This window comes from Coprinopsis cinerea (assembly GCF_000182895.1).
Source record: "Coprinopsis cinerea okayama7#130 chromosome 6 map unlocalized cont3.6, whole genome shotgun sequence".
NCBI lineage: Eukaryota > Fungi > Basidiomycota > Agaricomycetes > Agaricales > Psathyrellaceae > Coprinopsis > Coprinopsis cinerea.
The window spans coordinates 1822360-1849464 of record NW_003307539.1 but is presented as its reverse complement, the minus strand read 5'-3'; the positions used below and the strand labels follow the sequence as shown (position 1 = coordinate 1849464).

At 51.5% G+C, this 27105-nt stretch overlaps 9 protein-coding genes across 9 annotated transcripts; 3 read left to right on the top strand and 6 right to left on the bottom strand.

Annotated features, from left to right (window-relative positions):
* Nucleotides 1-3814: 3814 nt before the first annotated feature.
* CC1G_07264 (hypothetical protein) lies at nt 3815-5161 on the top strand (the record flags this gene model as incomplete). The annotated part of the gene is made up of 1 exon (XM_001840482.1): nt 3815-5161. One exon carries the CDS (start codon nt 3815-3817, stop codon nt 5159-5161), a length of 1347 nt encoding a protein of 448 aa, XP_001840534.1.
* A 518-nt stretch (nt 5162-5679) lies between these two features.
* On the bottom strand, nt 5680-5898 carry CC1G_07265 (hypothetical protein; the record flags this gene model as incomplete). The annotated part of the gene is made up of 1 exon (XM_001840483.1): nt 5680-5898. One exon carries the CDS (start codon nt 5896-5898, stop codon nt 5680-5682), a length of 219 nt encoding a protein of 72 aa, XP_001840535.1.
* A 1271-nt stretch (nt 5899-7169) lies between these two features.
* On the top strand, nt 7170-7898 carry CC1G_07267 (hypothetical protein; the record flags this gene model as incomplete). The annotated part of the gene is made up of 3 exons (XM_001840485.1): nt 7170-7210; nt 7310-7528; nt 7658-7898. 3 exons carry the CDS (start codon nt 7170-7172, stop codon nt 7896-7898), a joined length of 501 nt encoding a protein of 166 aa, XP_001840537.1.
* Nucleotides 7899-8313: 415 nt separating this feature from the next.
* On the bottom strand, nt 8314-10525 carry CC1G_07268 (other/FunK1 protein kinase; the record flags this gene model as incomplete). Its single annotated transcript, XM_001840486.1, has 4 exons — nt 8314-8859; nt 8917-9098; nt 9158-10241; nt 10307-10525. 4 exons carry the CDS (start codon nt 10523-10525, stop codon nt 8314-8316), a joined length of 2031 nt encoding a protein of 676 aa, XP_001840538.1.
* Nucleotides 10526-10923: 398 nt separating this feature from the next.
* On the bottom strand, nt 10924-11727 carry CC1G_07269 (hypothetical protein; the record flags this gene model as incomplete). Its single annotated transcript, XM_001840487.1, has 2 exons — nt 10924-11269; nt 11384-11727. 2 exons carry the CDS (start codon nt 11725-11727, stop codon nt 10924-10926), a joined length of 690 nt encoding a protein of 229 aa, XP_001840539.1.
* Nucleotides 11728-12827: 1100 nt separating this feature from the next.
* Nucleotides 12828-16111, bottom strand: CC1G_07270 (hypothetical protein; the record flags this gene model as incomplete). The annotated part of the gene is made up of 7 exons (XM_001840488.1): nt 12828-12908; nt 13212-14307; nt 14425-14535; nt 14697-15150; nt 15219-15339; nt 15396-15852; nt 15963-16111. 7 exons carry the CDS (start codon nt 16109-16111, stop codon nt 12828-12830), a joined length of 2469 nt encoding a protein of 822 aa, XP_001840540.1.
* A 756-nt stretch (nt 16112-16867) lies between these two features.
* On the bottom strand, nt 16868-18199 carry CC1G_07271 (hypothetical protein; the record flags this gene model as incomplete). The annotated part of the gene is made up of 1 exon (XM_001840489.1): nt 16868-18199. The coding sequence occupies one exon, from the start codon at nt 18197-18199 to the stop codon at nt 16868-16870; it is 1332 nt and encodes a 443-aa protein (XP_001840541.1).
* Nucleotides 18200-18842: 643 nt separating this feature from the next.
* On the top strand, nt 18843-19633 carry CC1G_07272 (hypothetical protein; the record flags this gene model as incomplete). The annotated part of the gene is made up of 3 exons (XM_001840490.1): nt 18843-18913; nt 18968-19204; nt 19288-19633. The coding sequence occupies 3 exons, from the start codon at nt 18843-18845 to the stop codon at nt 19631-19633; spliced, it is 654 nt and encodes a 217-aa protein (XP_001840542.1).
* A 1759-nt stretch (nt 19634-21392) lies between these two features.
* Nucleotides 21393-26933, bottom strand: CC1G_07273 (hypothetical protein; the record flags this gene model as incomplete). The annotated part of the gene is made up of 13 exons (XM_001840491.2): nt 21393-21660; nt 21714-22354; nt 22421-22453; nt 22643-22699; nt 22961-23872; nt 24010-24043; nt 24162-24334; nt 24391-24643; nt 24698-24825; nt 24978-25915; nt 26057-26265; nt 26548-26591; nt 26904-26933. The coding sequence occupies 13 exons, from the start codon at nt 26931-26933 to the stop codon at nt 21393-21395; spliced, it is 3720 nt and encodes a 1239-aa protein (XP_001840543.2).
* Between the last annotated feature and the right edge of the window lie 172 nt (nt 26934-27105).

Below are 27105 nucleotides of genomic sequence, written 5' to 3'. Positions count from 1 at the left end.
AACCTTGAGTACTGGCGCACTGCTCAAGACCTCAGCCGCCGGCAAGCACGATGGGCCCTTTATCTTTCCCGCTTCAGGTTCTTGCTCACCCACCGCCCTGGCAAGGCCAACACTCAAGCCGACGCCTTGTCACGCCTCGACATTCACCAGATCACCGACGCCGAAGACAACAAGCAACAGGCTCGTCCTCAAACCGGAGTACTTTGCCAAGATCGCCGTCGCTCACATGATCGTCAATCCCCTGGAGCAGCGTATCCGCGACGCCAGCACCCGTGAAACTCACGTTCTGGAAGGACTTGCCCAACTTCGCACATCCGGTCCTCGTCGTCTCGTCAACGGTCTTGCTGAATGGGAAGAAGAAAACGGTCTGGTGTACTATAAGGGGCGTGTCTACGTCCCACCCGACGACGAGCTTCGCCGCGACGTTCTCAAGCAGTGCCACAACGATCCCACCTCTGGTCACCCCGGCATCCATGGAACCCTCGAGCGAGTTGAACGGCAATACTGGTGGCCTGGCATCCGAGCCTTTGTCAAGAAGTATGTGGATGGTTGTGACGCCTGCGCACGAAAGAAGCATGTACAGCACCCCAAGGCCTCCACCCAGCCTCTAGACGTTCCCCAAGGTCCCTGGGAATCCGTTGGTGTCGATCTCATCACACAGCTTCCTGAAGCACACGGACACGATGCCATCATCGTCTTCACCGACCACTACAGCAAGGCTCTCCACGCTTTGCCCTGTACGTCCGACATCACCACCGAAGGCGTCGCCGACATCTACTACCGAGAGGTCTTCCGTCTTCACGGCCTTCCCCTGCAGTTCATCAGTGATCGCGGCCCCCAGTTCGCCTCCAAGGTCATGCGTACCCCTACTTCGTCGACTCGGTATCCAATCCAACCTCACCACGGCCTATCACCCTCAAGCCAATGGTCAGACTGAACGCGCCAATCAAGAAGTCGAGAAGTATCTCCGCCTTTACGTCAATCGCCGACAAGACGATTGGGACGAGCACCTCCCAATGGCTGAGTTTGTGATCAACTCCCGCGTTCACTCCGCTCACAACCGCTCGCCATTTGAAGTCCTCTACGGCTACATTCCTCACTTTAACATCCCGGTTGGCAAGAGAACTGGACTCCGACCTGTCGACGACCGCCTTCGGCACCTGCAAGACGTTCGGAAGGACGCTGAAGCTGCACTTCGACTCGAAAAGACCCACCAGAAGGACGCCTACGAGGCCGGCAAGCGATCTGCCCACCAGTTCAAGGAAGGCGACTACGTTTGGCTCGACGCGAAGGATATTCAGCTCAAGATACCCACTCGCAAACTCGGTGACTTCCAACTAGGCCCCTACAAGATTCTCGAGCGCATCGGCGACCTCGACTACAAGCTCGAACTCCCCAAGGACCTCTCTCGCATCCACCCTGTCTTCCACGTCGACAAGCTCTCTCCCTGGAAGGGTAATGATGTCAATGGCACCTTGCCACCCCCGCCTGAACCTGTTGAACTGGAGGGGGAGCTTGAGTACGAAGTCGACAGCATTCTGGATAGCAAGTTCGTCAAGAGGGGGAGGGGCCAGAAGCTCATGTACCTGGTCAGTTGGAAGGGGTATGGCGCTGGACACGACTCTTGGGAACCGGAAGAGAACTTGAAGAACGCGCAGGAGCTCATCGCCGAATACCACCGTCGACACCCGAACGCACCACGCCGTATCTCTGCCACCGTCTTCGCATCTATTCCCTGGCAGAAACAGCCGACAACTCAACCGTTCTGGCGTACGGACCTGGATTGGGAGGAGGGGCGCCGTTTGCCTAGGATCATCGAGGACGATGAGTCTTAGAAGGGGGGTAATGTCGTGAACTGCCGGTATGGCCCCTATTTTTCCTTATCTTATCTCATCGTTTTCCTTTATCTTATCTTCGCCTCTACCTTACCCCTTATTCTCGTCATGGACACTTTCACTCATGGAACACTGCCTCGCCTTGCCCTTTGCCCTGTTTCCTATTGTTCCTTTCTTCTTGCACAGCCTTGTGACTCGTTATGACTTATCGTGGCTTCTTTATTGTTTCATCCTTGATTCTTGCGCAGCCTTCGCGCAGCCTTGTGACCTTCCCTTATTGTCTTTCATGTATTGCATCGTTATTCGTCATTCTGACTCACGGCGGCTATGTAGCTTGTAGTTTACAGTATATAAGTTGTGTAGTTGGCCTTGTAGACTCCATTAGCTTGACCTCTTTGTCAATACACTGCTCTACTCGTCGCTCCAACTTATTGCTCAACGTCTCTCATCGCTCCCACTACTCTTATCTCGCCTCCGCTCATCTTATCTGGTCTTTAGTTTGGTTTAGTGTTCGCTCTTCGCGACATAAACACTGCATACATTCTCGGCAGCCATTCTGTCCATGATATATATCATAGTAGATATTTTGGCCTTCGGGCCACCCCTATCCCCTCTTTTGGATTAAAAACATACTATACATCGTAGTGTCCATCTCCCAATTCATTTTCCCCGAGTCAATGAGTCTACATTAATTATGAATTTTCATGAGCACTCAAAGCTAGTACAAGCAGACGGTCAAATGTATGTTTCTACAGAGTATCTGTTACGGTCAAGGGACGCGAACTCAAGTGAGCATGCACGTCGACCGTAGAGTCGTGGTTCCGAGGCGGGTTCGAGGGTATAGGCGTCTAAGAGTGCCTCACAAGAGGTATTGTCTTAAGACGACTAGAGCGAGTTCGAGAGAAGAGGAGAAGTGGGTATGATTCACGAGAACTAGCTAAGGAACAAGAGAGGTATCTACAGAGCTTATATACCTATCTAGCTACGTGAATATGAGTCAAGAGAAGTCAGAGAAGAAGGCTGCGCGAGCACAGGTTACTGCGGAGCGCAGCAGAGATAAATTAGAGAACAATAGAGAGTGGCTGCGCCGCAGCAAGAAGGAGTCATAAAGAGTCAAAGAAGGCTGCGCCGCAGCAGTAAGAAGAATTAACTGATAAAACAGTCACGAAATAAAGAAAGAGATCATGTGAACAAGAAAAAGAGTCATGTGATAGAGAAAAGACGCGAAAAGAAAAGATAGGGGCGGAATTCGTAACAGTATCACCTTATTCCCCTTTCCATATCTTCGCTGTACGTGTCCGATATCATTCTTCTACTGGCTTTGAATAGGAAATAGAGGCGGAGAGTTTCACTTGTGTTGTTATATCTATCTCTCGCAATTGCGCCAGGACTCCGGAGGTACTCCATCAATGTCCCTATACAAGTCCACTGCATGAAAGGAAATATGAAGGGCGTAATTGTCCTAGAGCAGGGGCACCAGTTAAATGACTTCCATTCCCCGTAGCTCCGTGTTTGTGACCATAAATGCCAATACATTCTTGAGAGAGAAAGGCCCCTATTCCCATATAAATAGTGATGGACACGGGTTTTCGATACCTGGCGGGTTACGGGTACGGGTAGGCGCGGGTGCGGGTACGGGTAAGGGTTGCCGTACCCGCGCCCTTCAAAACGAGCCCAAAAACGTCCAAAACGGCCATAAAATGGGCGGGTTACGCTTGATTTAAGTAAATTGAGTATATCTCGCTCATTTTTGGTCCGTTTTGGACGTTCTTGGGCTCGTTTTGTGCAGAATACCCGTCGGGTTGCGGGTACGGGTAAGCTCGGGTACGGGTACGGGTAGGGATAAATTTACCCGCGGGTTACCCGTGTCCTTCACTACATATAAAAGCAGATATGATCACTGCGTACCAGGTACCAGCCAAGCAGCGCTAGTTGCGACACTTTAACTCAAGGGAAGACCACCATAGACAATCCAAATCATGACTCCAGCACTTCCAACAAATCCCACAGCTCAACAAACAATCGAGCCGGACGATTTCTCGCTTCCGGTTGAGGCACTCTCACGCCTTTTCTGTAGCAACGCGATACACTATTCGTATTCCTTCAATCCTCGCCTCACAGAAGACGTGACACATGCTGCTTGGAATGTCGTCGTCAATCTCTGGCGTAACAATCGGCCCCTCCTATTCCCCACACCTCAGTTATACATCTACAAGACCAAACAGCAACAGTTAGAGGAGGACGATCCAAATGCCTCATTGGATACAGTCGCAGACAGCACAAGTCAAGGTGTCGTAGTGGACTACTGTATTCTTATGCCGGCTATCACGTGGTACCAGGGCCAAGCGCCGACTGACGAAGAACTAAAGGCCATTAATCTTGATTTCCTTTCCCTGGGATACGTCTCAAGCCTCTGCGCCCCGCTTCTTGTCGAACTCAAGAGACCGGTTACCCGAAGTGCCGACAATATTTTGGAGTACATCGCCGACCTCGGATGCAAGATTGGCAGCGCCGGACAACAGGTTCTCCTACAAAGCCAGTGTCTTTTCTCATCTGCAAAATATGCGGACCAGCAATGGGCAATCCTGGTAGCAGGAGCTGGGGGTTGGTGGATGTGTAAGATTGTTACCCAACAGGATATCGAACACATGTTTGACATCAGCGAATACGGGGATCTCCTGAAGCAACTCAAGAGAGAAGACATAATTTCACGTGAAACAGAGGAAAGAAAGGACAAGAAGAGGAAGGGTACAGCTAAAGTGGCAGACCCGGACGAGCTCTTCACACCGGCGGAAGTTCTTTCGATGAAGAGCGCGATGAAATCATGCACAGACTATTTCACAAACGAAGCCACGCTAGAAAAGGACAAAGTGCACCCAGGTTATTTCACACAACAGGCCAGGGAAGCACAGGCTAAAAAGCGTGCGCAGAGCGACAAGGCACGGGATATACGATGTGCGAGCCGGGCCGATAGAAAACAAGATAGACTTGCAGCATGTGTCGCATTGGAGACCTATATGCAAGACCTGGGGTCGAAGAGGTTTTATTCGGAGGAAGAAGTAAAATGGGCTCTGAAACTCCGGAATGGCTGCCATAACCATAAGCCCTCAGCACTTGGAAAGAAAGTCTGGGCAGACGCCCAGAGCGTCAAGATTCCCGTTGACGACCCTACCGAGTTTCCTTGGGACCAGGTACGCAACAGGCTCAGGAGTGATTGGACTCCCCCCATGCGAATTGCAAGTCCTGTCTCGAATCGATATTTCGCCGTCATCCGAAAGCTTTTGACGGAAGATCCCACCGCCCCATTGAACTTGACCGTGACGTAGTCATCCTACATTTATCTTAGGAGCTCTGGCAAACTTTGTGGTGCCTCCCTCACGTACATATGCATTGCGGCTAATGCCGTATTCCAGTTAATTGCCTTACATTGTAAACAATTGTCGAGCTCTCACGGAAACGGAAGAGTGAGGCCAAAAATGTGGAACTTCCTGGTGTTTTTGCTAAAACAGCTTAATTGTCTGCATATCGGTGTGAGGTGCAATAGTCGTAGATCGAAAGCGCGAATGAAGAGATCCAAGCATGCTAAGGATAAATCCGTGTCTCGCGGAGGAACCCTGTGCATCCGGGTGAGCTGAAGCGGTTTCTGATTCAGAGGGACGATGGAGCAAAACGATTAAAGAGCTGTGTTGGACGAGGGAAACAATCGACGACAGAGGGGAGCGACGGAAGTGAGGTTCAGGAGTATATATCAAATTAGTACGCTGCTCCTAATGGGAGGAGCCCACATCAAGCATTCACCCTCCCCCAACGCTGGCTCCCTCTTCGTCGTCCTCATATACCGATGTCACTTGAGCAACTTGGTTCTGACAAGCTCCTTCTCGTGCTCGGTCAGCTTCAAGAGCTCCATAGCTCGCTTGAGTATCTCATCCCTGTTATAATAAAAGTATTCCAGCTCGTCGCGCCGCGTTTCGGACGCTGGACTGGAGATGTTCACAAAGTAGATGATGAAGTCTCCTGTCAGCCATCGGCAGAACCTTGGGGCCATGAACGGTTCGCTGGGCATATTATGAGCAGTGAGATGAGAGGGAGTATACTCGAGTATACTGGGAAAAAAAGGCAGAAGTTGTTCTTCCTACTCACGGCTTCCCCCATAGCGTGCCACCTACGGACCACCTCAATCTCAACGTCATTGAAGCGATGTCGTCTAGGGAAGGACAGGGGTAACCCCCGGGTAGCCGGACACCTACCCTTACCCCCACCCCCCAAAACCCCTACCCCTGACTGAGGGGTAGGGGTAGTACCCTTACCCCCAACCCTGGGGGTTTTGACCAAGGGTTTTAATCATTTTGGCACTAACAATTACTTACAGTTGTCTATATGTATATTTTTATGTGTTTTATTGCACATACAGCAGTTATTTAGTAGAAAATATACATAGATGCTGAAATAAATGGGTTTTGATTGATTATTTATCAAAACCCCTTACCCCCGACCGGGGGTAGGCGGTTGGCCAAGGGTAGCTGGAGACCTACCCTTACCCCTACCCCCGCTCTACCCTTGGCCTCTACCCCGGGGGTTTTAAAACCCCTTGACCATCCCTAATGTCGTCCGATAAGCGGGCGGCCAAACCACGTGCCCAGTGACCAGAGGCCGGGAAACCTGCAAAGTACAGAGGTACCGGGATATTCCAGTGTGGGTCGACGTTCGAGAGGGGCTCGAGAGGGAGCCTCATCGCGTCGGTCTGGCTGGAAAAGTCTATGCTTGGAGGAAAGGCCTCGAGGCATCTGTCGTTTCAACTCGGTCTTGTCAACCAGAGAAGTAGGTCAGATATCGGCAGGGGGTACATACTTTGGGTAGTGAGTTGTATAAAGAGCGATTCTGTGGTACATTGTGAATTGGAAAGTTTGGATATTGGGGAATAAAGAACTTGGGGAAGTAGGAACGTCGGCTCAGTGCGAGCTATATACGAATAGGATATAACATGGACTCCTCACCAGCTGGCGTAACCGTGGTATCCTCGCTTTGTGGGTTCCGCTGTCAATCCGCGTCTTAAGCTGCCCAAGGCAGAGCTCGTGTTTACCTCAAGGCGTAGTTCTGTCTGCGTCAGTGCGTCCAGTGCGTCCAGCAATATGCCTCGTGCTCACATCGCGTTGCCGGTCCCAGGTTCCTAGTCAGCCATAGCGCTTCTAAAGTGTAACATATATACAGCAGGGCTGAGTGTTCCTACGGGTCATAATCATCCTCTTCGTCCCTTCGCCCCTTCGCCAGTCGCCCACTGGTTGTCGAATCTTTCATCTTCCACTCTACGCCGTACCCACCACTTATACATATCCGATGCCAGACCCAGTGGTCCTCTATACGAGGTATTACGAAGAGTATGTACTATATCCCCCTCCCACTCCACCGCACCTTCGCATCACATAACCAGGATCCTTCGCTGAGCATCAGTCGTCGCCTGTTTAACCATTACACAGGTGTCTTGAGGGGTTCCCAGCAAGCATCGAGTTCATCGACCAGCTCAGCGCGGTCAACCTCCCTGTGGAACCTCTCCGCCTGCCCGGCCTGCCAACTATCCCTGTACCGATTTATCTCGCTGGGTTCTTTGTAGATTGGAGGTTACGTCCGTCGGAGGGGGTTAAAGCGTATATGATTTCGGAGCAGGTGATAGATAGGTGGGAGGAGAAAGGATACCCGTGAGTAGTAGGAACACTCAGGCTAATCCTTCCTGTATTAACATCATATTGACGATCATGGGGCCCCCTTTCTGCTGCCCATGTTTCTATACCCCTGCCACGGCACCTGGCGCCGCCATTTTAATACAGGAAGCCGTTCATCTCCCCGTCGACCATTGACTGGCCAACCGGCAACTACCTCATCCATTTCGCGACGTACGCCTCAGGTTGCTCGCACCGAGATCTCAAGTACTTCCATGAACACAGGGATGCTGTGATAAATCAGTTCCTCGACCTCACGGACTTTACGGACGAGGCGAAGCGGTTCGTGAAGACTAAGGCGTTCAAGTGGCATCGGTACCTACTACCTGGTGGTTGGGAGGAAGTTTGAGGATATGGAGGCGGAACCGTTAGCTGATGATATTTGTTTGAGGAGGGCGACGGAGAGTAGTACTGCTAGCAACACCCATGAGGACGATCCCGATACGGTTATGAAGTTCGCTTCAACGGCATGTGAATCGTTCTCTCTCATCTCAAATGGTCTACCCAAGACTGGCTTAGTATAGTTATTTAAATAATCACAACCACTGGAAGCGAGGGTTGACAGTGAGTACTTATAGGACGCTCTACACGACCACATTTCACAACTACTCGCTATACCGCCATCCGCCCGCGACTGCTCAATGCTTTGGTCGCAGCACATGAAAAATTCCAGATCTCCTGTCCCCCGGGCCCTCCGAAAGCGTCCACTTACTGCTGTGGGCAAGGTGGCTCGAGCCCCAAGGGAATCCTTGGAATGGCTCCTGCTAACACAAGGAGACCTGAGGTTCTGTCTTGTCGTCTTCGGGCCAACCAGGTCCGTTTAAGCATTCTACGAGCAATTCTTCGAAGCGGACTTGATCGCCAATGTTTTCAAGCGCCTTGATCTGCGCCGGGGTCGGGTCGGCTACATCGACTTCGAGCCAAGGCGGAGCATTAGCGCGTAGCAATTCTTGATAACGGTATGAGAAGGCCCGTGCAAGCTGGGCCAGGACTTTGTTGATGGCATGAGGGACAAAAGGATCATCCTGGGCGCCAAACTTGAAGTGTGTTCCATCAGCAAAGCATATACGACCTGTTTCCATGCTAGTTCTCTTCAATGTGCCGCATTTCTGATGGGTAGAACCATCATATGGTTTTGCGGCGTCATCAAAAAAATCCGACATAAACACGGCAACATTCTGGACGTTGTGTGGCAAGTACTGGACCGCAAGCCAGAGGGTGAGATGAAACCACGATTCCATTTCATGCCAGACCTCGACTGGCTTGGAGGGGTTGTCGAGGATGTCGATGGCGAGGAACTGCCAGGTACCCTAGCCTAAAACGTTAGACATCGCAGACGGCGCTGGTTAGACATCCTAATCACTCACTGTCCGTTCCAGATGCCGTGGACCCTGGTCTGTAAGTTTCTCCGCCAATTCCCAGTCTGTCAGGAGTCCGTGGCGCTCCTCCTTCAATCTCCCCTCTTCAACGTCTGCACGGACGAAGATGAGGATATTTCCGACGCTAATGTCCCGGTGCATGTACCCTTTCTTGTGGGCATAGCCATGGGCTGTCAGGAAATGTAAATCAGTAAACTGTACTAGGGGAGATCCGAGAACGGACGCTCACCGGCAACACCATGCAAGATGATAGTAAGCATTTCACGCCCGTTCTTGAACTCAGTAATAGGCAGACCGACCTCCTTTACGACAAGGCGGTAGTGTTGGTGGGTTTTAAGGGGACACGTTTTGCTGGAATCCGGATGATTGAGTTCGGCCCAGAAGTCCTGTGAATCGGTTTTCTGCCACCCTCCTTCAACATCCCCGTGAGAAACCAACGTCGGGATGTACTTCCGACCCCTCTGGGGTTCCTCTTCGGGGGTGTTGAGGTCCAAAAGAACATCACCCTCCTTCCTTAGATCACCTCGCAAGACACGCCAGGTGTCTTTGAGGAAGACGAAAGGCCCATCTGGGTTCATGGTGTCAATCGCGATATAGCCACGCGTTCCGCGACTAGAGGCGACAGGGGAGCGGATGTGTGGTTGGCCGATGAGGAAATACCGCCCTTGGACGCTGAGCTTGTACCTCCGGCCAGTCCTGATTGTTTCCTGAAACAACATCCTGACGTGCTCGTCCACGTCGTGGCCTTTGAGCTTTCTTGGAGTATCGGCGCGCCGCTGGATCAGGTGCCAGTCAGGTGTTTCGCTGAGTACCCTCTCGACTGTTGCATCGAAGCCCCTGTCAGTAGGCGACAAGTGAATATAGCGCCAGAGAAAATCGCCCAAAAGCTCGGGATAGTTGAGGTAATTGAACGCTTCGGTGAAGACGAAGCCAGCTCGGTCCCATCGAACAATACGAGCCAAAGACCCAAAGATGAAAACCGTGTAGTGATGGGTGCGGTGTTGAAAGACGAAAGGGATGAGGGAATACGACTTGGCTTGTTCAAGCGCTTCCTGACTCGCAGGAGGTGCGGAAGCGAAGGGTTGGCCTACAAAGTCATCGAAGAAGTCCTTTCTGTCAGGAGGCACGACCCCGATACCGACTTCCAAAGTTTCGTAGTCCGGTCGTTCGTCTTTCGACGGGGCTTCGTTGATCTTGTATAGTCCGCCATTGATACGTGTCTTTGGGTGCAAACTTGAGTCAGGTTTGTAGGCCTTACTAAGGACTATCGCAAAACCTGTTCCCTCCAGCCAAGAAGAGTTCACGGTCGTCTGCTAAAAGACACAAGGGTTATTAAGTTGAGCTGTATGATTTGAGGCTGCCCAAATGATACACTTACCAAGAGATCGCGTATATCCTCTTCCTCTTCCTCCTCTTCCTCATCATTAACATTCTCATTCTTCTCTTCGCCCTCTTCGTCTCCGCCGTCGTTCCTCTGCACCCTGTCACGCATCCTAGTTAAACTATCATCCAAGTTGAATTCAGGTGGATGCGCTGGCTTGGGGAAGTAGCGAGCCATTAACTGCTCGTAAGAGCATTGAAAAAACGTCGGCTTCATGTTTTGCTGGATCCAGGATACTGGTGCAGGGATCTGGTCCAGGTTATTAAGGGTGTCGTATTGGTTGACAACAGCGTACTGGGTTGACCGCAGGTCCAAAGCTCAATATTCAATGACCGCGATGTTTGGATGACAGTATGCACAGCCACTTTGTTTTCCTGTTCCCCTGTTTGGCATCGGAGTCCCTATCTAATATATGCGCCCTCGAGCCATATTATGCAAGCCCTTCCCTCCCGTCCTCGATCTACCTTGCATTTTGGAGACCCAAAGCTTCACTTGCGTGTCGTTCGAATAAGTCGACCGTGAGCGTTGGACTTTGGATATTCTACGGTCCAAAATGTACATACACAAGGCGAAAAGGAAGACAAATTTAGATATGCTCAAAACGCGCACCCTAGTTAACCGCTGAGCGGCTTGGTATCGTGGCTATCGCTATTACTCGCAGTGCTAGTCCGACTCTGACTCTGAGGAACTCTCCTCAAACACGCATCCTCCGGCAACGCCTCTACCTCCTTCTTCATAGTTCTCATATACCGATGCCATTTAAATAACTTGGTCTTAACGAGCTCCTTCTCGTCGTCAGGAAATTTCATGAGACCCAAGGCCCGATCAAGTATGGCGTCCCTGTTGTCATAGAATAAATCGAGATTATGGCGCATGGTGACTGGGTACGAGAAGGTCACAAAGTAGATGAGGAAGTCGCCCGTTGGCCATTTCGTGACCTTTGGGCTCATGAACGGTTCCCTGTATACGAGAAGGTGCCAGAGCGGTGTGTCGCCACATCGGCAATAGCGGGAGCAAGTTCATTGTCAGCCGCTCGTATATAAATCATAGGAAGGACAGAAATTCCTAACTCACGGTTTCCCCTCAGCCTCCCACCTCCGCACCACTTCAACCTGGATGTCATTACACCTGGGCCATCCAGGAGTACGGGCACCCCAATGGCAAAGCCAGGCCGCAGAGACAAAGAAACCCGCATAGTACAAGGGCACAGGGATGGTGAGGATGGAGTCGACTTTCCGGAGAGGCTCGACAGGGAGGGACACCGCGTCGGTCTGGCTGGAAAACTCTATGCTTGAAGGAAACGCCTCGAGACATCTGTTTTTCGGATTCAACTCGTCTTCCAACCAGCGAAGCACCTCAGCGGCAGGCGGTACATACTCTTTGTAATACTTCGTGTAAAGCAACCTCGTTTGGGACATGGTGAGTTCACTGGGTATAATCGATATGTCAAGTGCGGACCAGTGGGCGATACGGCAGCTTCGGTGACGACGGGTCAGTGCCAGCCACATCTGAGCCACATACCTATATCCCAGTGAACTTCACATCACGTGGAGCTCTGAATCTACTTGCACCGACTCGGACCTGCAAGCCTCGCCAAAATGTCTGGAGAACACTCCTCAGAGGAACCCAGGGAGCAGTATTGTCTTCGGGGCCAAGTAGTATAAGTAATGACCCTCTCCACAGAGGAGACCCATCGAAATTGCTAGAATTACAAATCTTAACAGTGAGCCCCAATTCATAATTGTCTTCGGGGTAAGTAATCAGGGGCCCGGGAAGGGAACAGGAGGGTTATCGAAGCATACTCATACTCTTTCATAACACATAACACTTGGTATTTGAAAGTAACACGCCGTGACGCCGTGGATATATCATACCAGAACAGCTGAGTGGAAGAATTCGCCAATGGGCGACTAAGTAGTAGCTACAAAAAAGGGAACGACCTAAGTAACAAAAAAAAAGGGAAGAAGGGCGCCGGCTAACCGTAGCCTCATGTTACAGACACTCCGCTGCCTCTCGCATGTCTGTCACACGAGCAGGGGGGCACATAAAGTGGGACTTGAGTTTCGCGACAGGGACGGCAGTCCGCTGCCCCCAGCTGCAGTACAGTGCTAGCGATACCACGCCAACAGTCACCAGCCACACCCACACACCTTCACACACCCACACACCCACACACCCACACATAAGGAAAGAAAAGAAATAAACTATCGAATAACAATTATGTACTACTTACAACAAAACGCACGCACGAAGTACTATGTACGATTATTAGGATTGGATACAACCACTGGCACTCAGGGGTGCCATCTTCCCGGAGCCACAGCCGGGCCTGATCACCCTCGACTCCACAGCACCCAGACTAGCCATCCTCGACTCCACAGCACCCAGACTAGCCATCCTCGACACGCAACACCCAGCCCAGTCGACCCCGCAACACCCAGACTAGCCATCCCAACACCCAGACTAGTCATCCTCGACTACGCAACACCCAGCCTAGTCACCCCCTCAAACGAGTCAATCAGTCATCTCCAACAGCATCCTCAAACCTCCCAAACACAATCGCCGAAAGAACCGGGACTTCATACGTCGCCAATAGCGTCTAGGTGGAGAGAGGGTTCATGTCAGTATCAGAGGTTTCAAGTCAGGCATCTCATCAAAAAGAGGAAAGAGAGCAACGCGGTTTCTTATCACCACGAACAGCTTGGGTAACCCAACAAAGGTCCCAATAGAGGGGTCGAAGTATGTACGGTAATTGTAAACCAAGACCACAACAAAAGAAATGAAGAACGGTAATAAAGGGCGTCACGAAGGAACTGACGGCGAACGAACTGATGAAAAAGAGAAAAGAGAACCGGAATCCAAGAAAGGGGGAAAGAAGACGACGAATCAAGACACAACTCACATCAACAAACTCATTAGGAACACCTCTCAACGCCAACTGACTCCACCTCGCAAGACCAGGAAGGAGACCAGCAAGACGTATCCGTACTTCTTCCATCCCGCTGTCTCCCATCCCTTCCACCTCCTTGCCCTTCCCTTTCGTATCCCCCTCCCGTTCCTCGCCCTTCCCTTTCTCCACCTCCTTCCCTTTCCCTTTCCCTTTCTCCACCTCCTTCCCTTTCCCTTTTTCATCCTGCTCCTTCCCACTCGGCCCTGAAGCCACCCCCGAAGCCACCCCAACCCCCGCACCCACCCCGTCCCTAAAAACATTCCTCCCCAACCCATCAAACAACACATCCACACCCCTCTCCAAACAAACCTCCAACACCCTCCCAAAATCCGCTCCTTGGATCGTACGACGCGTCTCGGCGATGAGAGAGAGGAAGGAGGGGTCGGAGGTGATGTGTGGGTAGGGGTCGATCGTGGGTCTTGATTTGTGCGCGTAGTGGGCGTCCATCGTAGGTGGGTAGTGCGAGTGGGAGGCGGCGATGGATGGGTGGTGAGGGCCTATCGTATTCGTGTTTTGGAGTTGGAGAGGTTTGGAGGGGTCGTGTGACGGGTGAGGCAGACGCGACTGCGACTGCGACAACGACCCAGACCGCGCATCCAAAATCCTAATCTCATCCTCATTATCCAGGTTATCATTCTCCGCGTCCCCATGCCCATTCGGATAATTCCCAAAAGGATCAATCCTCCCCTCATACCCATGACCCTCTCCTCTCCCCCCATGATGATGACTCGTAAAAAACTGCGAATTCGAAAGCTGCGAAGACGACAACGAAGTAGACGTCGCATCGCTCAGACGAGTCGTCCTCGAATTGGCGCGCGTGCTACTCGCTAGAGGGTCTGCATCGTGATCGTGGTCGTCGGGGTTGCTGTTACTGTTGTCACCAGCGTGTTGTTGGGCCTTGACAGGGACAGCCGGGGCATCGGAAGGAGCGTACGGATCCAACTGGAACGGCGGCTGAGGAACAGCCTGTGGAGGTGGCGTGAATCCTCCCTGCACAAGCGCGTGGTGAATCGTTTCGGTCGTCGATGGGAGGAGCGAGGAGAGGAAGCTATGGGCCGCAAAGACAATGGTCGGCAAGAGCGACGACAATCAACGAACACACGGCAAGAGCAACAGTCAGCATCCATCCACTTGGCCCAACAAAGGACAAGAAACAGATACGCACTCAACACGCCTCTCAACACCTTCAAACGTAACTTCATACTCAACCCGCCTTCTCACATCTTGGATGAGTCGATGCAAATCCATTTGGGAGAGTTTAGTTTTGAGGGAGACGCTGGAATGCAAGGACGTTAGCATCGGGTACCAGAGACAGTGAGAGAGTGCAAATGGTGCTTCCAGATCGTCAAACGAAGTCACAAGAGCCGACGACCACCAACCACAGCACCACACCAAACGCAACAACGCGAACGAAGCAAAGGCGAACGACAGACGCACCCATCAAACACCTCCTCCACACCCCTCCTCACCCTCTCACCCACATCCTTACACCCAACATGCAACAACCACCAACTAAGCGTCAAAAACTTGTTCTCCGTCTCCTCCGAAACACGCGCTCGATCTTCCACCTCTCCCGATATCGCCTTTTCCAAATCCATCTCCCCCGAACCACGGTCAAACATCCCTCCCCTCTCGCTCAACACAGCATCCACAGCCGGACCCAACCCCATCTTCTCACCCAAACTCCTAATCTTATCCTCCACGCCCAAACCCTCCCACAGCACGTTGGTAATACTAAACTGCTCCTCCAACCGCACGCGCATCTCTTCGTCGGCGAGCTGGGTGTAGAGTGCGGAAAGATATTTTTGGCGGGCGAGGAGGGTGAGTTGGAGGGAGGTGAGCAGGGTGAGGAGGGTTAGTGAGTAGAGGGTTGTTAGCGTCCTTGTTAGAGCTATTGAGGAGGAGGGCGTAGAGGGTTAGGGTTGTGTGATAGAAGGAGAGAAGAGGAAGGAGGCGCACTGAGTATCTTTACTTCATTCCACAACTCGACTTTACTCCTTTTATCCTCTTTGCTCTCGCCCTCCGAAGTATTAGTCGTAGTCGTAGCACTCGAGATGAGCGACGACGTCATACTCTCGCTCTACACACAGCCTTATCAGAATCCAACTGACAAAAGGTTACAACAGGAAGACGCACTAGACCTTGAGACTGCACCACGGGTGCGGGAGGAGGGACAGGCGACATAGCAGATGACGAAGCCAGGCTATCGATGGACACGGACATCAACGACGGCGAGCTCGACCCCTTCTGCTCCTGCCCCTCCCTTGTAGACGCAAGCGACACAACCGAGTCCTCCAAACTCCTCGCCTCGTCCTCCCGAACCACCCCGATACTCGACGCGATACTCGGCGATTTGGGTTCCTGTGATTGTTGTGGTTGTGCCGGGGCTGGAGCTGAAGCTGGAGGAGAGATGGAAGCTGGTAGGGCATTGGCGGTAGCTCGCAAAGCTTTCGATTTGGCGGAACGAGACTGCAGTTCCTTGGTCAGACTCTCGACGTCCATCTCGGATAGGATCTGGTCGGCCAGTTCGGGGAGCAGCGCGAGGATCGTGTACGACGTCGTGTGTGTCGTCTGTGCGAAGCGGCGTTTCAAACTATTGACCAACCAGGGTTAGATTCAATTTCGGTATATAGAGTTGGGTGTAGGGAATGGAATGCTCGGGTCACGGAAAGGTACGAGGAAAAGAAGGAAAAGAAGACTCACTTCTCCCTAGCCAACCTCTCACTCTCCAATTTCTCTTTAGCCTCTTCGAGTCGATCCCGCAAGAAGATGTGGGCCATGTACATCCCACCCATGAACCCTGCCGTTTTGGAAACCGTCTTGCGGGACGGGAGGAACGAGGAGAGAGGCATTATGCTTGTCACTTGCTGGTTTGTTCGTTCGACCCTGGTTGTTGAGTATTGAATGGTGGGTAGTGTCTGTCTATGAAGACCGAATTTCGAGCATAAGCCAGTTAAAGAAATAATACCAACTACGAAAAAGGACGATGGACGTACCACGAAACCTTCGACACCTGTAATTCCGGGCGTCTCGCTCCCGTTCACGCTCACGTCAAGTGTTCCCCCTTCTACAAATTCGGCTCTTCTAGGCGTTGTTGGTGTTCAGTTCAGGAAACTTTCCCTTACGAGACTGTCAGAGGTAGGAATAGCAGAGACGAAACGATGAAAACAGGGTTGGACGTTGGCGTTGAAACGGTACACGGCTAACGAGCGCAAACACATGCCTCGGCCCTCAATTCACCCCTCCGGCTATGTCGGCGCGTGGGAATCCATAAGCAATATGTATCCCCAGGATTCAGGAATGGCTTTGGTGCAAGGACGGGGTTAGGGTTCCGACGGCAGGCGCTTAACTTTGAATTTGAACGCTCACACCTCTCCGAGTATTTGGACTCATCGAGATCAGAGTTGCACGTGGTCGACTCGAAGAGTTGGTTGGTGTCGTCGATGAAGTTGACGATACGACAGAGCGGGGTGTGATAGATATGGAATCGTCTTCGGATCGATGTTTTGTTAGGGCTCGAGATTTAGGGACATTAATCATGAAGCCATTCATAGTCGATCAGATAAAAATTGTGAGGGCGGACTACTTTATACATTCGTAACGGGTATCTAAGAGCTTGAGGTAGAGGGGTGTCCCTGTTTCCAAATATCGGGAGAAGGCAAATCTTTCTTGATGAGTTCAAGGGTCTGATCGGAAACAGGAGTACCTAGGCGCATGACACCTGACCATTGTGAGTGATGGAAGTTGGCCTCTATGGCTTTAGGAGGGGTCTCCGGCATCGTGCCCAAAGCTGCCTCTATCGTGAAGTAGTGTCTTTGACCAAGTAGTGCGAGTTTCGATGTAAGGGCGAGAGCGACACGGACGTCCTTGGTGCTGTAGACCCTCTGCTTCCCCAGCTTATCGCAGAGAGAATTGAGTCGCTGAATTGTCTCCTCGGCGGTCAACTGGCTCTCCTGACGACCACACCGACGGAAAAGCCTAGCAAGGGTCTGGCCAGAGTTTTTCGTCGCCTTCTTCCTTTTCTGCTTGGTGTCTGCTTCATCATCGGCAACGTCACCGACATCGTCGTCGTCTCCCGACTCTTCGTTAGACTTTGCCTTCGATCCCGATTCCTCTCGCTTCGATTGCATTTTGTCCGTTTCAAAAGGCTCGAAAAGGGAATCAGTGTCCGACTCATCTGCATCCTCCTCCTCCGACGAGGGAAGCGACACCTCCTCCACCCTCCGCGCGTGGTCGTATGATTCCTTGTTGAAGCGACGTAGAAAGTCTTCTCTATAGACCACCCTCCATGTCCACCAATCACCACATCCCGCAATCAACAACACCCGGTTTTGAGTCGCAAATCTGGGGGAAGAGAATAGACAATGTGCTTGGTCGTAAGCCTGAGCCTGGGCTTTTCCAAGCTTTGCAGCGAGGTCGCGAAGGAACACCAAAATGGTAAGGGCGCTCCGGGTCGCTTGTCGCTTCAGCTCGGTGAGCACAGGAACGAGGACGATGGTGATGGACGCCTTGGTAAAATGATCTGCCGGAGGGGTGACTGTCCTCGAGGGGCGCTGTTCCCATTTGAACTGGAGAAGGAGAGTGCAAAAGTCGACGACAACACCTCGAGCAGTGCTATCGGGAATGGTCTCCTTCGACACGTTTGGGTCTAGGGCACCGTCGAGCCCCTCTAGCACATCTGAAATATCTGCGCCGTATGAACCTTCTCCGAGACCAGGAACCTTCTTCTTTCCACGTTTCCGGCGCCTGCCTCCACCACTCTTGTAGATTAGGAACTGGGGAGTGGCGAAAAGTCGTGTTTGGCCCTTGGTCAAATCATAGAAGACGTCAGCCCACAGTGCGTGGGAGACATCTTCGGTGCCGCGGGGGTTGAAGTTGTAGGATGAGGAGAGGAGACATGCGAGGAAGAGGCGAAAGTGGGGCTCGTTGATGTCTGCCATGGTTGCGAAAAAGCCTTGCAAGTTTTTGTTCTAAAACTTGTCGACCTTTTATATGGCTTCAAGGGCCCCTGATGTCACTCTTTCAATAATGTGGTTGCGAAGTAGTCTTGAGGAGTCCTCGGTGAATCCGAAGCGACAGTATCATTGCAAAGGAACTTCCCAAGAGAGATACAACGGTGCTTCGAAGAAATACAATGAGTCTTCGAGAATACAATGACATTTCTACTGATAAACAAACATAGAGACGGAGACTATGAGTTGGTGCGCACTCGTGACCACAGACATGTCTGCGGGGTGAATCACAACAAAGGGACGTCCAAAGTCACGGTCAAAAGCACAATGGGGTTTCAAAAATACAATGCAGTTTCTACCGGAGAATACAAACAGGCGCAGAGCCGATGGGTTGGTACGTACTCGTGAACACAGATGTCATGAGATACAATAACGAAGGGAAACAAAGGTTTCTAAGGAGCGATCTCCCGAGTTCCGATTCGGGTTGGTCAGACTTCACGTGATGTGAAGTTCGCGTGCCACAGTCGGAGTCTCAGTTGGTTGGCATTTATATTTAACGTTGACGTTCACCTCAACGACCACCTTTCGTGCAAGCCACCTATTTCCCTCCTACCGGTCTCTCACCTACACAATGACTAAAAAGAACCTATCTGAACGCGCTAAACGCTCGCCGCGATATCTGTACACAACCTACCGCACTGAGTACGTAGACCATTAACCTTTCCCCTAATTGTATCGCCTCTAACCACTGAATAGGTGTGAAGAAGCGTTTCCGGCCACTTTTGAATTTACGGATGAAAGGACCAAGTACGGTCTTCCCGTGAAGCCTCTTTATAAGCCGGATATTGGCGTGACAATCCCCGTTCCGATGTATTATGCCGGCTTCGTTGTCTCTGGCCAGTGGCTTTCCAATTGGAACTACCGTCACCGTTGCAGCGGCAGGGATACTATCGCCGCAGCGGCGGTTGTCCAGTGGAGAAAGATGGACAAGCCGTGAGTACTCCTGCGCCCTCAATGTCACCCTCGAGTACTTACTGCTGCTTGGCATGTTCGTTCCACCTCACCGCAATTTCTAGAACGCCCCTTCTCACACCCCGAGTGCATCCCTGGCCTACTGGCGATTCCGTGATCTACTTCGTGTCCCACCCAGCAGACCGAAAAGAACTCAAGTACCTTTACGACCATCGGGACACCGTTCTTGAAGCCTTCCTCGAGGTCATCGACTTTTCCCCGGAGGAGAAAGATATAATCAGAACAAAGCTGTTTAAATGGCATAGGCTTATGCCTACAACGATTTCAGAGTTGGACCTCGACGAACCTTTACCGGTGGATAAGTGTTTACAATACACAGGGCCTGAACCCCAGTTCGAGTCTGACTCCGAGTACGAATCTGGCTCCGAGTACGAGTCTGACTCCGGGTGAGACTGAGAGTCGGCGTGGCGTGCCAGAGTAAGAGGTAGCGGAAGTTAGCTCGATAGTATATTATGTGTATTACTGCGATTGCCAATGGATCCCATTTGAATGTTGGTGAAAGCCTAGGGTAACTACGATATCCCCTCGATTGTTATGCAGCGCATGGAGGCTGGTGGGCGGATAGGTCAATTAGCGAAGATTCAGACCTTTCCCGGCGCAGTAAGCGCCCAGCGCTCGAGCTTGATCATTGACGAGTGACCATATAGTCTGCTTTTTGTATAGTGGCTTGCTACACCTCTCTTACTACACCTATATGCTTGTCGCCACCGCCAGGTACATCAGGCACATCGCTAGCTTCAAGGTTCAGTGTTAACTCCTGATTCTCGGACCTTGCAAAAGTGATGTCCCTCGTGAATGATGGACCGAAGCTCTCCGGGCGCTTAGCCCACGATCGCCCAGTTGCAACTCTAAAAATGATGAGATGCGGTGACAAGGACTGAAAGAAGGATTCTGTTAGGATTCACCGTGCCGTCGATCCAACGACCAGTGGCCACACCCCTTTGTGCGGGGAGCGGTGGCATCCAGGACAATGGTCCTTTATCTTTCACATACTTATATACCGAGAGCCGTAGTGTACAGAACCTCAGTCGTTACATCCCCGACTGAGGTGAGCCACATCCCGACCAATTAGCATATTTATTAATACTGACTATACCTAGTATTTACCTTACTTACAGGAGAATAGGTATAGTCGTTACATCCCCGACTGAGTATTTACCTTACTTACAGGAGAATAGGATTCGGTTTCAACAGGTTATGAGCCAATAGAAACCCGGATACCAACATCCTACCATTGCAACATCCCTTTCAGACAACCGAAAGGGCAAATTTCTTGGCACCTCGATGTCCTCCACACCACCACCCATCGACGACAACACCGACGAGACCAAACCAACCACTAACACCATCAGGGATTTCGAGACATTCCGATAATTGATTATAAATAGGAAACCTAGTTGGCCATGCTGGCAGCGGTCCGTTCCCCAATCCCATAATGGCAATTCGGAGTGGCAAGTATCGGACTGGTATCAGATGGACCGGGCTCCCAGAATGTCAGATAAGGGCAGAACAGGATGTATGGGAAGCCTCGGCTACCGCTCTTGTAGCGCCGGAGATGAAGCGCCAGAATGGCAGCACAGAACCGCGATAATCAGACTGGCATCACACTTGCCGGTACATCAGAATGATAGGGTGGGATACATCAGGATATATGGGAAGCGCCGACTGCCACCCTGACAGCGCCGGAGATGAAGCGTCGGAATGGCAGCTCCGAACCGCGATAAATCAGACTGGCATCGCACTTGCCGGGCCAACAGAGTGATAGGCTTGGGATACATCAGGATAGTTGGGAAACATCCGCTGCCAGGCTGGCAACCCCGCAATTGACGAGTCAGGGTGGCGGTTGGGAGCGGTGAAGGTCGGACAGGCATCACAAGGACCAGTCTCTCGGAATGATAGGCAGGGGTACATCAGGATAGTCAGGTAGCATCGACTACCAGCCTGGTAGCACAGGCCTGAATGCCTTCTCCAGGTTCCCTCCGCCAAATACTACGATCTCCAATCGATTGGGATTCTTACTGTCCTTGGGACCAGGCGTCGGTGGTTCGTCCGACAGAGGGGGTGCTTCAATCACTGAAGGTCATTAATCATAGTCAAGGACAATGTCCAAATCATTTAAATTCCATAAACTGGTTTCAAACTAGCAAATCTAGTCTCGAAGTCCATAGGATGCAAGCTCGTCCAATTCGTCGATAGCCATGTACGCGTCGTCAGCGGTAGAGCTCGCTACGGACGCGACATCATCGTCGTCGTCTTCGTCCCGGACCATTGCCTTGTCCATAGCGACGACTTCCTTTGGAGCTATGGATTTGATCCTTTCGTTCTCCAAGGCAATGGTCGTCGGGTCCAATCTAGCATATCGGTGTCCAACGGCGTGTCCCCACCAATACCTCATGAACATGTCTCGATCAGCGAATCTGCAGGGGTAGGGACTTAGAATGAACCAAGAAGAAGAACGGTAAAGGCCTACCGGTTGACGTAGTACGAATTCCAATCGTCCTCATCTCCTGCAAACTTCGAGGTACCGCCATGACCAGCGGGATACTTTGGGCCAATCGTAAACCTGGGGATTATGTGACAAGCGCGAATGACGTTGCTCGGACAGATGAAGGTGGTTGAATCAGGTTCTGTGAGTTCTTCAAATTCGAGACGGTCCATGTGGAAAGAGGTCTGCGGAGGAAGGTGCCTATACCACCGCACCCAGAGGAATTCGGTGGTTAAGGGAGGTTTGTCGGATACCAGGTGTGCGATGCTTGGGTCCACGAGCGATCTAAGGTCGAAATTGGCGTGGTAGATTCCAATGACCTTCCCGTACCGATAAGGATGACCGCCAGATCCGTGCTGATAATCCGGGTTGTGGACCATAATGTTGTGGTTGTCCGTTCCGAGGTGGATGAGATCCTCGTCTATTCTGGCGTCGTAGGTGGTATATTTGACGCGGAGCAGCTTGTGCGAATAGATTCGATTATCTGACACGGGGACTTGAAACCATTCGAGCGGGCGAAGAGCTCCGGGGGGAAGGCTGTCGTTCGGGAACAAGGCTGAGAGGTAGGCGGGGAGAGTCTCGCTGATCCGGTCACGCAAGAACGTCTTGAGCTTGAATATGAAGTTCTGTTATAGTCACCAGTCCTTAATGAGACAGACCATTCGAAACAGTGGGATTAGAAAGTAGCTTACATTGCAAACTGGATCATGGCGATACGCGCCGTTCTGCGCAAAGTTAGACAGAGGATGCAACGCGTTCTCTGAAGCGCCGATATAGTAGCTAAGGTGGGGCAATCGGGCTGCTGCCATATGCCCGGTTAGGTCGGCTGCTAATTTCCTATCTTTAGCCAGCCTGCTTCGAAGTTGCTTCATTCGAGCTCGACGCCGTTCCATCCGCGTTAGCTGTTTCATTACACGACGCTTGTTGGTTCGACGATACCATGCTTTGGGTGATCGATGGAGGAGTTCGCCCTGCATTTAGGGTATGGTATTAGCTCAGACGCAAAGCCAGGGCTACTCGCACGACTCACCAATTCCGTAGAATAAGCGTCGCATGGTCCAAACAACCTTATCATACCAGGGTAATCCGCAAGGGAGTGAAACTTGACGGTATTCAGGTTGAATGTCTTCAGATTTTTCTTTCCTTTCCTTGCTTGCGCGATTGGGCCATTGGACGTCTGTTGAGAAACGCGTTACTTATCACCCTACACCTCGAATTAGGGAAAAGATCACCTCAGTCTGGAATCCCTCTTCGTTTCCGGGATCGGTGAGCACGTTCCCGGCATCGATTCCAATCGCTTTGGACCCCTTTCGACCTTTCCCCACACCCTTCCCAGCCTCCACCACTCCTTCCACGCGTTCAACCTCCTTCCCCTTCCCCTTTCCTGTCCTCTTTTCGCTTCCCGCTGCTCTATTGTTACCGGCCTTCTTCAACGCGGTCTTGCCCTGACCTCTCGTTGTACTCGCGTTTTTGCTTGTTGAAGTGGATCCTCCCTCATTTCTATCGTCGGTAACCTTGTTGGACGATGAAGCGGGGGCGGAGGTGTTTACATTGGAGGTGATGGGGGTATCGGTTGAGGTGGTCGTGGTGTTCGTCACGGCACCGATGTTCTGGGACTGGGCTCGCGTCATCGATCGAGTGACTCGAGGCTCGAAACTGGTACGAGCCTTCTTCGCAGTGACAGGGCCTCCATGGTCGGCGGCCCTGCGTTTTCCGCCTGTTCTTTGCGGCTGTTCTTCAGGAGGAGATGGAGCGACATTGGTATTCTGGAGCGGAATCGGTGGTGTGGGATCAATGTCCATGGATGGATCTTGGGGGGGTGTTACTATAATTGCTGGGAGGTGACTGTCAGCGTCGTGGGGCGAGAGAGTTGGGGACGGTGGGCCCGTGGGCGTGCCCGCGTAGGGTGTTGATGTCGGTAGATCCAGGGCGTCAACGTCGTCCTTGTCCTCGACTTCCTTGGCAACTCTTTTCTTCAGACGTTTGAGGCGTGCTTCCGTCTCGTGAGGAAGCTCGTAGGTCCGGACTTTGGAGCAAACCTCATTCATAAAGACACGGAACTGGTTACCAAGTGCTGTCGTTGTTTCTTCAAGCATGGATACTGTGACCTCGGTGTGCATCCGCAACTTAGCAAGGGCGTGCCACTGGCAACATAGAAAGAGGAGTTTGCTGATACAATCAGAGAACTGCAGTGGAAAGAGAGTTTCGAAAACTGGGATTGAGCACTATAGGCAGCGAAAAGTCAGGTTTCGCGTTCGAAAGCTACGAGGAACCAACTCACCTGAAGAACGTCCTCGAAATCTCGGGCTGCTCTCCTTGCCATGTTCGAGGTATTCTTAGAAAATCGACGAATGGTGTTTCCAAAAATAGGCACAGACCGAAACCTGTGATGGAAGATATAGATTGTGCTTGGGCGGTGGAGGGAGAACGTACCGGCGGTCGAGTTCGTGGACGTACATCGATCCTTGTCCAAGGGAATCCAACAGGCGAATCAGATGGTTGAAAAGTTGCTTCCAAACCCCAATCTCGAACTCGTGGAGGAGGTCGACCACTAACGCCGAACCAATGTCGAATCCAGAACGATGCAGTTTACTGATGAATGCATTCTTTGGCAGTTGGTTAGAACAAAAACTAGCCAGTCCGCTTGAAATGAAGTGCCCACCTTGGTGGGAGCTAGACCATGGAACTCCCCCATGATATCGCGATGCATTTTATCGCCATACGCTGAGACACCCTTCTCATAAATAGCCTTCCTTGCTTCCACAATACCCGCATAGGCCCTCTCATCAAATCTCCGTGGGTTGGATCGACGGAAAGTCTTGTCCTCGACTGTTCCCATCTCGTGGAAGTTCTTGAGGGGTGTTAAGCAGCGAGGACAGGGACAATGACCTCTTCGAATTGACGCAATGAGAATCCTAGAGCATCGGCTTAGATGGTCGGGTTACTTGAGAATGGATTCGTAAACTCACTTTTCAGGGTAATCGGCCGAGTAGGTGAAAATCCGAATGTAAAATCGGCGCCTGATTCCGTCGCAACACGTGATGACGACCCCGTTCTCGATTGCATCGACCAATTCATCGTCCAAAATTAAAGACCACTGTTGATGGAATACTTCTCTATTCAGAAAGGTTATCAATCCAGGAGGGACAGGGCCTCTGGTTCTTCTCGAGATCAAGTCGTTGATTTCTTCGGGAAGCTGTGCGTCCACTGTGATCAGCCTTGAACTCGATTTCTGTGCAAGGTACTCACTGATTCGAAGTATGCAACGTGTTCGCATAGGTTGGAGGTTGGCTGTGAACGCCGATACTTGGATTCATTGCCAAAGCCCATATAGAGCGGCCAAACCTTGGACGTTCCGAAAGCCGTACAGTGCGTTTGATCAGACCAGAACATGAGCCCCACGACGACCCGCTCCAAGGAGCAGTCAGGATTCTTTGTGGGGTCTTGGATCTCTCGGTGGGCTTTGAGGAAGGCGTCAGAGTTGTAGACGTCGCTGAAGACTCGTGTTTCCGGTAGTTCAGGGTGGGGCTGCCAGAGCAGTTCGAAGGGTTCGTAGTGAAAGAGCCGGTCGCTGTCCTTGTTCGCTAGCTTCTCCTTCAGCGCTTCAACGATGCTCCGATGGTGCAAAGTCCCGACTTTGAAGGTTTCGATGCCTGGTTCCCTGGCGTGGCTGTTGAAGGGCACCTGTATTTCGATGGATGATGTTCGCCATCCGTCGTCATCGATCCAGTCCCCTTCTCCATCAGGTACTTCCTCCTTGTTGGAACCGAGTTGGGTATTCACTTTCTTCCACTTGACATTGTTGAGATCGCCAGCGAGGAACGTGGTGCTGGTGAGGCGGCTGACCAAGTCTTTGAAATCCTTCTCCGACTTCTCAGTGTTCTGGCTCCAATACCAATCACCAATGTTGAAGGAGGACTCGTTAGGGTAAGGGCCAAACGGTTGACTGGATCTGGGAGCGTCGTCAGTCTCGTCGCCCTCGGTCGTGAGTACTTGAGCAAAATTGTTGGCGTCATATCGATCCATGAGGGTAGCATGGGCGTCCGGATCGTGTGTGGGGGGCTCTGAGTATAAGAACCGCTTCTTCAATCCAAACTCGTCGGGAGCGGTGGTGAAGTTAGGCCCGTTGGCATAGAGGCGTCTCCGAGAGGGTTGCAAGGGTGGCTCAGGTTCGTCGATGATTGGAGCTGGAGACGAACACGGTCAAATTGGGCTTCTGCGTAGAGAATCGAAAGCTTACGGGTCTCTTCTTCTGGCAGGGGAACCGCGACGTGCACTTCAAAAGAAATGTTCAAAGATACCCCAAGCGTGACGAACGTGGTACTCACCTGTGGCTTCCCCACTGACCGACGAGGTGTGGGCCTGGGTAGGGTCGGTGAACTCTGTAGAATTTGCTGATAGATTCGTGCGCATCTCTGCGACCTTCTGGTCCCAGTACTTCTTCGCGCGTTCGAGGATACCGGCAGTCTGCTTTCTGACGGCAGTGCATTTGTTCTTGTGTCGCTTGAGGGCATACTTCGAGACGAAGGGTTCGCTTCTGCATATACAAGCACTTAAGTCACCCAGAATTCATATAGCTTAGGTACCAAAACTCCCTCAATTCCTGGGCCTAAAGGCCCCCCTTCTTTCCCGTTCTGGGAACCGTTCCACCTTCCGCGTTCCTGCTTTTCTCCTTCTTTCTTCCTGCTTTTCCTGTTCTTCCTTCTGCACAGTTCTGCATAATTGTGTTCTCTTCCTGATTGATGGGCCATCTGATGGAGTGATCTGACCGTCACGTCACAGGGTGTCCGGGGTCCTAGTAGGAACTCCAGGAACACACTTTTGGCTAGCATGCTGGGCCCCTCTGACCTCGTTCCCCAACCTCTGGAGGTCATTCACTCCTCCTTTATCTACTGTAAGCACGTATCTACTCCAGGATCTATCCAACACAGCATAAATGCAATTCTTGAATACTGTTCAATGTTTGCAATAGACTTAAAGCACCATGTACCAGTACAGTGAACTTTCAAGTTTCTAGTGAAAAGCAAGGGTATGGGAGACCCTATGGGTCTTGGATGAGGGTAGCGGCGGATACAGGTACACATTGCTTATGGATCCACTTTGCGAACTGTAACTGTATAGGCCACTTCCTAGATACTTTTGTGTATGTTGAGATGAACACTTGTAGTCTATCACTGCATTTTGCTTGTCCCTTGTGGAGGCCATTGGACTTCTGGTAGTACTCTAGCAAAGGCAACCAGTACTACTTTCATGCTAAGGAAACACCCAACAGTAAAACAACAGTGTTTGCAGATAGTATAAATAAGGAACTCTAGGAATTCTCCCTATTCCTGGGTCTGATTAGTGGGAGTTCTTGGTTCTCAGAACAAGGAACTGG